The 11,381-nt window shown below is 56.9% G+C and overlaps 1 protein-coding gene across 2 annotated transcripts in view; it reads left to right on the top strand.

The window, feature by feature from the left end:
- Positions 1-11,381, top strand: part of Syne3 (spectrin repeat containing nuclear envelope family member 3) — a 78,808-nt gene that overhangs the window by 32,892 nt on the left and 34,535 nt on the right. For both annotated transcript variants that reach the window (XM_004635174.2, XM_023719695.1), the window contains exons 2-4: positions 5,232-5,380; positions 9,407-9,579; positions 10,611-10,920. In XM_004635174.2, coding sequence (XP_004635231.1) covers positions 5,237-5,380; positions 9,407-9,579; positions 10,611-10,920 — 627 coding nt within the window. In that variant the 5' untranslated portion in view covers positions 5,232-5,236. The remainder of the gene's footprint in view (positions 1-5,231; positions 5,381-9,406; positions 9,580-10,610; positions 10,921-11,381) is intronic.

Here is an 11,381-nt window from a genome sequence, read left to right as displayed (position 1 = left end):
GAACGTGTGGCCTAGGTCAGCCCCTTTGGATGTGGTTGGGGGCTGACCATGCGGTTTGCCTGGCAGAGCCAAGGGTGCTGGCTGTGAAGCGTCCCCAGGGCAGTCTGAGGACAGAAGTTGCCCGCAGGCCCAGCATGATCTAAACCCCAGTGACCTGGCAACAGAGCTCAGAAAAGCAGAATACTGATAGAAGTGAAGCTTGGGGAGACCAGCCTCAGGAGGCATCTGTTGCAAAGAAGAATTCTACTGGCAGTTGGGCTCCAGCCTGTGTCTGTTACGCTTTTGTAGAAGACTTGCCTACATGTCTTTGCCCATATCCAGAGACACTGCAAGCAGACTCAGACTGAGGGTGATGGACTGATTACTCTGGCAGAAGAAATTTCAAGGCAGTCTAATGTTGAGGTGGTGGTGTGGCTCCTGTTGGGTTTTTAGTTCGCTCTACCTTGGAAATCAAGGGCAACTGGCCCAGTAGATTGACTTTTAAAGTTTGAGTTTAGCAAGAGTAAAAGCTCCAGTAAACTTAAGGCCTGCAAAGATGAGGCAGAGAAATTGGTTGCTGGAAAGATTAGCTTTAAAAAGCCAAGATAATAGAAAAGATGACCTGAGGACATCACAAGAACCAACAGGACTTACCCTTTGCATGCTCAAAATTACAAGGACTTTGCAAAGTTGTGAGAGACTTGGGGTTGAGAACAGAGCCCTGGGCCACCATGTTCCTCAGTGGCAGTACCCTCTGGAATGGGAATTGATTCCCCAGAATTCAGTTCACCATGTTCAGCCATCCAGGCACTCCAAGACCTCTGTAACCACCAGCAAGCTGCAAAAGGGCTTAGCCACCACTCCAGCTGGTGATAGGCCTTGGTGTCATTCATGGAGGCTGGGCATGCAGAATGTAAGAATTGTGGGCACCCAGATATCAGAAGAATGCCTGAGAGGCCAGGCAGCATGCTCCTGAGAGGGCAGCGTGCGGAGCTGGGAGCGCGAAGCCAGAGGTGCAGACCCCAGAAGGTTCAAGAGGCCAGGAGCAGAGATCAGCTGAGGACAGCTGCAAGGAGTGAGAAGACAAGCCCAAGAAAGAACCAGCGAGGACCACCACCACTGGCAGCACTGTAGGGGTGGTCACTGTAGGACCTCCTCCTGAGCCCTTTGGAGGTCCCATCTTGCCACAGATTGCTGTGGGTGCTGAATGTGGGACTGTGGGGTCTGTTGTTTTCTCTGCTGGGTTTGGTCTCACTTTGGTCCCATGCCCTCCATCCATCTCTACCTTTTAGAGTGGGAAGATTTATTTTGCCGTTGTATGTTGGAAGAGTTTAACTTTCTTTATATTTGTACAGGGGCTGGGAACTAAGAATTTGCTTTAAATTTCAGAGATTGAACTTGGACTTTTCAGCAATGCTGAAACTCGGGCTACTCTCACAGATAGATGACCTAGATGCACCTTTGCGTAAGAGGGCAGGCATGAGTCTCTGGATGGCCAGGGGCAGACTAGGCTTATCTAGGTGTCTTCCCAGAGCCTCCTGCACTCACAGGGGGGCTTTGGGGATTGGCTGGATCGTGGGTGTATGGTGCTCATCTGCGGTGGGTCGGGTTTGTAGCTGGGTGTGCCGCTGGGCTGGAAAGGCTGGTGGGAGGAGCCTGCCGGGGGAGTGGCCCGGAGGGGCGTATATCCTTCCCTCCCTCGTTCCCGTTCTGCTTCCTGTCTGTCGGCTGTCCTCGCCTGCTCCTCTGCTGATCCTGCACCATGCTGGTCTGCCTGGAAGCCAGCCAACTATGGACTGGAACCTCTGCAAACCGTGAGCCGAAACAAGCCTCTCCTTCTTTACCCTGTGGGTCAGCATGGTGGGTCTCAGTGACTAAGACAGATTGGGAAGCAGGCTGGAGCAGGAATTCCTTCAGGAGTAAACCGAGCCAAAGCCACATACTATTCAGCGATCCTGGTGTACAGATGGGGAAACTGAGGTCAGAGCAGCAAAGGCATCTGCTCTGAGTATCTTCTTTTTCTCTTTGAGACAGGGTCTCACTGTGTTGTTCAGCCTGGCATCAAACTTGAGGCCATCTCGTGCTTCAGCTTCCTGAGTGCTGTGATAACAGACATGAGCTGCCATAGCTGAACTGTGTCTTGCCTGTTTGCTTTGTAATCTGTCAATTTTTTTTCTCTCTCTCTCTCTCTCTTTCTTTCTTTCTTTCTTTTCTTTGTTTCTTTGTTTCTTTCTTTTCTTTCTCTTTCTCTCTCTCTTTCTTTCCCTTCCTTCCTTTCTTCCATCTTTCCTTTCTTTCTTGTGGTGCTAGAGAGTGAGCCCAGAGCTTTTGCAGTGAGCCCTTTTAAATTTTTCTGTTTTGAGACTGGGTCTCAGTAAGTTGCAAAGTCTCCCAGGCATAATTTATACTTGGAATCCTCCTGGTTCAGCCTCCCAGATTAATCTGTTACAGTTTTATACTTGCTTTGGGGTCTGGTTCTCTTCTCCTTGGGGTTAGAAGGCTCAGAGCAGAGCTCCCCCTTGGGGCTGTGGAGTGATGGAGCACAGAGAGAAGTCAGAGCTGTGAATTTGGGGGGGACCCAGGAGGCCCCTCGTGCTGCCCAGTGCTAGCTGCTGGCATCTCCTGTTAGGAGGCTGGCAAAGCAAGGCCCTTCTGGTATTCACAGTTTCCGTGGCTTTGTCTCGCACATTACTAGGTGGCTGCTGCCCATGTCTCAGGCTGTGCTGAGAGCTGCGTGGAGAAGGGATTGGATACAGGCCTCTGCCACTGTGGTCGCAGCACCAGGCGTGGGCAGGGTGGTGTCACAGTCCCCTGTGTTGCACTGTGCAGGCAGAGCTGGCCATGAGACCCAGGTGTCCTGAGCCCCGCTCACCCTTAGCCACCCGGGGTAGCTCCATCTTCACCCAGCTGAGCCCACCTTGCCCACTGTCCTGACAGCCATCTGCTCGGGTCACTAGGCCCCAACGCTCCCAGGAGCGGACGTCACCAGCAAGGGGCCCATCTGCAGGCTCAGCACCTTGGACGACGCGGCTGCTGCCCCTGCCTGCTGGCTGAGCCCCGGAGATGCCTTTCTGTCCCTCTAGTCCTTGCTTTATAAGCATAAAAGCAGGACTTTGGGAAGCCAGCTAGGACACTGTACTGTGATCCAATCTGAAAGTTCACGTGTGCTAATGTGCTTTTAATTAATTAATTAAATTTATTTATTTATTTTGTCTTTTTTGAGACAAGGTATTGCTATATAGTTTGGACTGGCCTTGAAGCTCACTTTGTAGCCCAGGTTGGTCTCGAACTCACAAGGATCCTCTTGCTTCACCCTCCGAGTGCTGGGATTATAGGCATGTGTCACCATGCTGGGCTGCTAATGGGCTTTTAAAAGATGCTTTCAAGGGCAGGGTGTGGCTGCAAGAACATGAAAAAGGAGAGAGAAGTAGCACGTGAGGCCGCTGCACCCCAAGGCCCAGGCCAGCTTCCGCACCCACTCAGCCTGCTGGCGGCAGCCATCTCCCTTTGTTTTGCAAGGTCTCCTTTGAAGGATCCAAGCCCAGTGCAGCCCAAGGCGGGGTCTGGAGCCCCAGCCAGCATCTGTTGAGCAACCAACCCTCACTAGAGAGGCAAGGGCCAACCGGCACGTCGGCCTGCGCGTATTTTCTCACTGTGAAGTAATGATCACGCTTTCTGGAAAATTCATAAAGCTCCTAAGAGCAAAAATAAGTGTGAGAAGGCCTTTCCCCCTAGTCACAGGCAGTCGTCCTTAGCTGCGTGCCCTCTGAGGCCACAGTGCCCCCCGTGCCAGGGAGTCAGAGGGGCTGCACGCCCCATGGGCAGAGCCAGGCTTGGGGTGGCTGAGGCAACCTGGACTCGTGTCCCTGGCCTCCGCGCTGTGACCCGGGCCCTCCAATGGCGACACTGACCAACCTTCATCTCCGAGCGGGGTTGCAGTCATTACTGATGTCTCGCTTTGCTTTTCCCAAGTGTAGACTTGTGACCCCAAATGCACGATACCTAATTTTTTTTTTATTTATTAGAGAGAGAGAGAGAGAGAGAGAGAGAGAGAGAGAGAGAGAGAGAGAGAGTGGTGTGTGTGTGTGGCCAGCTCAGCCCACCAGGGGGCGGGCTGGCTGGCATGTGGTGCTGGGGGACTGAACCGTGGTCCCTGTGCTTCGCTGAACTTGTTCTAAGTAGGTGCTTTAGACCACTGAGCCATCTCTCCAGCCCCCTCGATACCTAATTTTGTCTCCCCTCTCAGTGCTCTTCTACCTTGGTGCGTTCTTCTTGGCAACTTCCCTGGGTGTTTGTCCTTGTTGGTGGCTTCATACTCCAAGCGTAGCCTCCCTTTTCTAAGGCATCCTCTACCAGCGGAGGAGTCTAATGTGACAGTTTTGGTTTTCCTTCTTGGGACAAGGGGAGTTTCTTCCTCAAGTTAGACTTTGTCCCCTTTCTTGGCTCCTCCCTCCAACAGGGATGAGTGGGGCATGTGGGAGACCTGGGATTAGCCGGGCACAAACCCGCCGCACAACATGCAGATATAAATAACTTTAATCCAAAGCAGGTTGTAGTTACTATGAGTAGACAGCGGAACAGGCTGCAGAAGGGTTCTGCCCTGGCTCGATGACATTTTAAAAAGTCACACGAGAAAGTCTAGGACTTTGGCGCCACAGTCCGTGGACGGCGAGGCATGCAGGGGGGACGGGTGTGGATGGGTGGCACAGAGAGCAGCTGTCACTTGAGGCAGGAGGTGCCCCTGGGCTTTGTGCTGAGTCAGTGACTGTTGCGGCTGCCTGGAGTGTGGAGTGGAGGGCGGTGGATGGGACACGAGCTGTGTCTGCCGTGGCCACACAAGGGTGGCAAATAGGGATAGCACACCAGCTGGCCAGGCTGTCCCCAGCCTGAAACATTAACCTGGGTGGAGCTGGGATCTGGTGTGGGCTTGGCTGATGCCGCAGACCACGTTCCTTCGGTGGGGGCCTCCTTGTCCCTGCACGCCCTGGTTCGTTTGGGTTGAGGATATCTAAGCCTGTGTGCTCTGAGAGCCTCCTCAGAGACCAAGTGGAGCAGCCTGAGCCCAATCAGGGAGTCCAGAGGACCAGAGGCGGGAGGGCTGAGGAGGACGAGGCTCTCGCATCCTGCCCTTGCCTGGAGCTGGGGCTGCGTGACAGCCTGCTGGTTTCTGCCCTTCCGTGCCACTTGCCCTCTGGGAGGGATGCCAGGGACCTGCCTTTGCCTGACCCCTCTGTCCTTTCCCACCCCTGCAGGTGCCATGACCCAGCAGCCACAGGAGGGCTTCGACAGGAGCGTGGAGGAAGCCCGTGCGTGGATGCAGGCTGTGCAGGAGCGGCTGCAGGTCAATGACAACACCCAGGGGCCCCTCGAGGCCCTGGAGGCCAGGCTGCAGGAAACTGAGGTATACAGAGACGCTGCCTCAGCCAAACCCATCTCTCCCCCACCCCACCTCGGATTCCCCATCATTTCATGGCAGGGATGCATGAGCATGACTCCCCAACACTGGGTCCCTGTGGGGTCATGGTGGCCCTGCCCAGCCACAGGAGCGACCCCTTGAGCTCCCCAGACCTGAGTCTGACTTCACCCTGCAAGGCAGGGAGTCAGTGTATGCAGCGCCCAATGGGACAGGAAGCGAGGGTGCCCGGTGCCCTGCCCAGCATTACACCGACTCTGTCCAGAGGTGCCAGGGATCAAGGACAAAGCACAGTGAACCAAGAGTCAGAGACTGGATGAGAATTTCCATGCTAGGGCCAGCGAGATAGCTCAGCAGACTAAGCACCTGCTTTGGCAAACGCAGGAACCAGGGTTTGATCCCCAGTCCAACATGTTGTGTCAGCCCGCCCCTCAGGGTGTAAGGCAAACGAGTCCGGGCGTGGTGGCACATGCCTATAATCCCAGCGCTGGGGAGGCTGAAAAATAGGAGAATCCCTGCGAGTCTGAGCAGCCTAGTGAGACCCTGTACCAAATAAATAAGTGAAAAAAAAAGAGAATTTCCACGCTGATGCCGTAGTGCTGAGCTATAGCCCCCAGCCCTCCTGGCACTCTTCAGGCCCCAGATCTGTTGGCTATGAGCCATATCGCTGCTGACTTGTACTCCACTGGGCTGCAGGTCATGCCCTCCTGATGGGATCCTGGCTTGAGCAAGCCTGGGGCTGGTCCTCAGGTGGAGCTCTCGGTGGACCAGGTGCAGCAGAGCTCCAGGCAGTGACCTGCAGGCTGGTGCCTTCCCGTGCCTTCCTGTGCCTTCTCTTGGGGTGTCTTCTGTGTGCTTTGCTGTTTCGACACCAACTTCCAGTGAGAAGCTCATGCCTTACGCTTGCCCTGACAGCTCATGCAAAGCCCTGGCTTCAGTCCCCAGGATAGAAAGAGAAGGGCATATAGGCTCACTGAGCTGAGAGCTGGGCTGCCACCTGCATGCATGACTGGGCGGGGTCAGGGCCTCTTTCCCCAGCTGAAGGAACTGTCCTTGCTCCTGGGGAGGGTGACCGGTGCCACCCGGAAGGAGGGAGGTGGCAGCAAGGGAAGGACTTGGGCCTGCTTGGCTCAGCCGCTGCCCTGGCAGGCTCCTGGCCCCTGCTGCCCTGGTCCATCCCCTGAGCCTCCAGGAGCCACCCAGGGCCTCCAGCTCCTCTTCCAGGCCCAGCATCTTGCTTTCCAGCCCTCCCAGTCCTTCTCTCCAGGGACCCGTCAGGTCAGGGGCAGCCAGTGTTTACTGGGAACTGGCTTCCAAAAGCCCAATGCACCACTCCCTAAATACACCTTGCTTCTCCACCTGTGCCCATGCCTTCTCCCCGATTGTCTGCACCAATGCTGAGGTTGGGCGTCGATGCTGCCTCCCTCATGAAGCTCTCGGGGATTTTGCAGGTCGCTCTGTAGCTCCTGGATGGCTCTTTGTCCATCACCTGGGCTCTTGTCTGCAGCTCTTCCCCAGCCCAGCCTGGAAATGCCCGCTTGGCTTGTGCTTGCTGGGCGCAGTCTCCAGCACAGGGCCTGTGGGCAGCCCACTGGTCTCGGCTGGATGGAGGACAAGCGCCAGTTAACCCCAAATTTCCGGCTTTGCTGGGTGCCTTACTGTGGGCTTCAAACAAGAATAGCTTCAAGGCTGGGTGCAAAGCGCTTCCCAGGCGCCTGGGCCTCCCAGACTGTGTCCTTGCCTTTGCTCACAACGAACCCTGAGAAACCTCGCTCTGGGGCAGCGAGGAGGGCTCTGTGGCTTCCCGAGACCTAGCTCGGCCTCATGGCCACAGGCGTCTGGGGCGTGTCCCACGGCTGACCCTTTGTGGTATGATCTGCTGCCATTCAGGCTGGGCTTGGAGTTCTGCCTGCCACAGGGCCGGGCAGTTCCTCGCCCTTTGCCAGGAAGCGTCCAGTTCACTCCCTTGAGAAGGGCAGAGACTGCTGGGGTCTCCCCTGTCCCCAGGGAGATGCAGGGCCCAGGGACCGGCGGATCACACAGTGGACTGGGGCTGTCGGGCAGCGCTGGGCTGGGCTCTCAGTGGGCTCCTGCGTGTGGCGCCAAGAGGCTGAATTTCACTTCCCCGCCGGCTCCTGGCCCGCTTGAGTGCTGGAGCCGCGTTCCTCTGCACGTGGCTGTTGTGCCCACCTTCTAGCAGCAGAGAGGATGAAGTCCCCTTCACAGGGCTGAATTAGATACATTGTTCCCTTAACTATTACTTCTAGTTATATTTGCATTACTGGAGATTGAACCCAGGGCCTTGAGGGTGCTAAGTAAGCGCTCTAGCACTGGACTACAACGCCAGGGCTTACTTCTGTCTGTCTGTCTGTCTGTCTGTCTGTCTGTCTGTCTGTCTGGGACAGTCTTACTCTATAGCTCAGGCTGGCCTTGGACTCCCAGTGATCCTCCTGCATCAGCCTCCCAAATGCTGATACTACAGTGTGGACCACCATTCCTGACATATTTATTTTTGAGACAGGGTCTCACTAAATTGCCCAGGCTTGAACTTGGGACCTCTCTGCTTGGCTCAGCTCTCCCGAGGAGGTGGCCTCACAGGTGTGCACTGTCCCAGCTACTGTTAAGCATACTAAATCTCTCTCTGGCGGGCACAGAATTCAGCAGCCCACTGCAGGGCCTGCTCCCTGTCGAGGGCTGGGGTAGGTGAGCAGTGGTGCCAGGGGCAGTGTGCTCCGCACGGGGCCTGGCGTCTCCGGTCTGCACTGCCCGCCAGGGGAGTTTTGTTGTCCACACTGCCACTCACCACTGAGAGGGACATCGGGTCCCTGTCTGGGCACCTGCTGCAGCCACTGCGCTTGGGGAGACCTGCTGCGTCGGCCATGCGGCCACACAGACCTCTTTCCCTGTCCCGGGTGTGTCTCCTCTGTCCATGTGCTCTGCCCCCACCCACTGTGCACACAGACACCCACAAAGGACCACAGCCACAGTCCAGGCGCAGGTCGAGGGAGGGGCTGCATCATTGCCTGGGGGTCTCCAAAGTCCACAGGTCCATTTTAATCAGTATGATGTTCTTGAGATGGATGGATGGGGTGCACAAGGTAGGATTTTACCATCATCATCATCTCCGGATGAGAACGGGAGCCCCAAAGTAGCTGAGCGACATGTCTGGGTCACAGAGCCATCAGGGCAGCATTTGACATTCAGGGTCCCGATCCCCTGCCGGAGGGTCAGAGACAGCCAGTCTGCCAGGACAACAGTCTGAGCTGGGGGAGCAGAGCCTGTGTCACACAGAGACAGGGTGACAAAAGGCAGTGAATGACAGGGAGGTCTCTGATGGCCAGCACAGCGGGGACCGCATGATAGTGTGGCCGTAGCGAAACTGTCCCTTCCTCTGCACTGTATGACTTGAGGATGTAGGTTCAGTGGTAGAGGTCACCAGGGAGTGGGGAGCTGGAGTCCACTTGTATTTGACCACAGAGGCCAAGCACTAACTGTCGACACGTGGCGCAGTAAGGGTGGCAAGAGCTAAGGTGGGGGACCTGCTGTTTGCAGGACCTAGTGCTGGTCCTGGTCCTCCGGGAAGCTGAGACGTGAGGAGGTCAACCATTGGGTGTTTGTTAGGAGAATACCCCTGAGAGGACAGGAGGGAGGGCTGAAGGCTCCCCCAAAGGTTAGGGGCACAGGTAGAAGCATCTCAGGCCTCTGGGGGCTCTGGCGGAGTCCAGCAGGGCCAGGTGTCCTGGGTTAGTCACTCTTCCAGGACCTGCACACTGCTCATGAAGGACCTCACAGTGAGACGTGGGCCGGGTGGGGACCCAGAGGCAGGTGGCAGAGCTGGTGACCCCTAAGGCTCCCCCACCTACCCTCAGGCATCAGCAGGCTGCCCAGAGCCTCCGAGGAGGACTTGCAGGGCTGCACGGTCCTGGCCCTGTGCTGCATGCACCGCTGTCTCCCCGGGTTGTGCCCGCTTGTGTGATCCTGACCCCTGGCACCCCCTGCTCTTGTCTCCAACAGAAGATCTGCCGGCTGGAGCCTGAGGGGCAGGTGAAGGTGGACTTAGTGCTGCAAGCAGCTGAAGCCCTCCTGGCATGCTGCCCTGAGGACCAGCGGCCTGAGATCCTGGCCCGGCTGAGGGGCCTCAAGGACCAATGGGAGGAGACTGTCACCTACATGACTCACTGTCACAGGTAGGTGGCCAGGTCACGGGACTTAGCAAGCCTGTGTCCGTCCCAGGCTGGCCTGGTACCTCTGCCTGCAGAATTCCTGCGTTCCATGTTTCCTGGGAACTGCGTCCTCCTGGGATTCAAGCCAGCCTCACCCTCCTCTTCCTAATTATGCTGCAGCTTAATGCTGACCGTGGGCACAGGGGCCCTGTGCTGGGCTGCCAGCCGAGTGCCCTCAGGCACCTCTCAGGCAGCGGCTCACAAGGAGAGCACGTTAGCGGGATTCTCAGCTGTGTCAGGTGGGAGGAGGAGCGGCAGGAGGGAGGCAGAGACTTGGAGACCTGGGGCTGGTGCCTGCCCTGAGGGTTACTTCCCATGTAGCTTTAAAGGAGTTGCCTGACCTCTCTAAGCTGTACGTGCTTCCCAGTGGGGCCAGCCAGGGACACTCTGATGGTAGCTAGGAGGGTGGAAGGGGGTGGAAGGCCCGCAGGCCCCTGGGAGCAGGAACAGCTTTGTACCAGGCTTCCTGCTTCCCACAGCCTTGCAGTTGACCACAAGGTGGGCAGAGAGGCACAGCCACTGAGAAGTCACTGTGCCCCCGGGACCCACGCGGATCCCTCGGACCCTCACCCACCCAGGGTGCTGAGAGTAAGCTGGCCACCTAGTCAGCCAGCAGGTGCAGCTGCGCCCTGCAAACTAAGGCACAGTTCTCCTTAAGGCTGTAGGCACCGAGCAGTAAGGGCCAGGGTCACTATGTTCAGAAGCCTGAGCCAGAGGTGATGGGAGGGAGTTGGGCATCAGCAGCGGAGATTCAGGGCCAGAATTAGGGGTGCTGGTGGCTAAGGGCAGCCTAGGCTGCATCACCACGGCGGTTGGGGCTCAGGCACATTGGCCTCCCATAGAAGCCTGAGAAAGGGACAGAAGGCTCCCCATCCCATAGGACAGGAGCTGGGTTGCCCCTGGGACACAGAGGGGCTGTCAAGCCCTATCCCGCAGTCATTGGGATGCTGAGAGTAAGCTGGCCATTCCTGATGTCCCCTGGTCCCCTCCCACAGCCGCATCGAGTGGGTCTGGCTGCACTGGAGGGAGTACTTGCTGGCCCGGGGCGAGTTCTACCGCTGGTTTCAGAAGATGGTGGTCACGCTGGAGCCCCCAGCTGAGCTGCAGCTGGGCCTGAAGGAGAAGCAGTGGCAGCTGAGCGATGCCCAGGTGCTGCTGCACAACGTGAAGAACCAGGCTGAGCTCTTGGACAGGCTGCTAGAGGAGGCGGCCTCCCTGTTCAATCGGATCGGGGACCCCAGTGTAGATGAGGACGCACAGAGGAGGATGAAGGCGGAGTACGACGCAGTGAAGGCCAAAGCTCAGGTGCGGCTGGGGACTCCTCTGCACACCCACGCATTCATCCATCCCATCTCCTCCACCCATCCATCTCACCCTTCCACTGTCCACCATCTTTCATCCATCCACCCACGCGTCCACCCATCCACCCATCCTCCATCCATCCATCCACCCACACATTCACCACCCATCTACCAAAATCCGCCACCCATCTTCCATCCATCCATCTGACTCCTACCCACGCTCCTGCCCTTGTCTCTCCCTCACCATCTACCTCTCCATCAGTCTGACCAGTCTTGTGTCCATCTATCCAGTCACTCACTCAGCCACCCACTATCTGTTCGTCTACTCGCTCACCAATCCATCAGCCCCTCCTTGCTCCTCCTCCATATTTCCTCATCCCTGTGCAGCCTGCCCCTTCACCCACACACTCATTTACCACTTGGCAACGCACCCACTGCCTGACTACCTCTCCACAGCCTTCTTCC

This window comes from Octodon degus, unplaced genomic scaffold, assembly GCF_000260255.1.
Source record: "Octodon degus isolate 3935 unplaced genomic scaffold, OctDeg1.0 scaffold00070, whole genome shotgun sequence".
Taxonomy (NCBI): domain Eukaryota; kingdom Metazoa; phylum Chordata; class Mammalia; order Rodentia; family Octodontidae; genus Octodon; species Octodon degus.
Note: the sequence above shows the minus strand (reverse complement) of the source record. Positions and strands in the feature narration are given on the sequence as shown.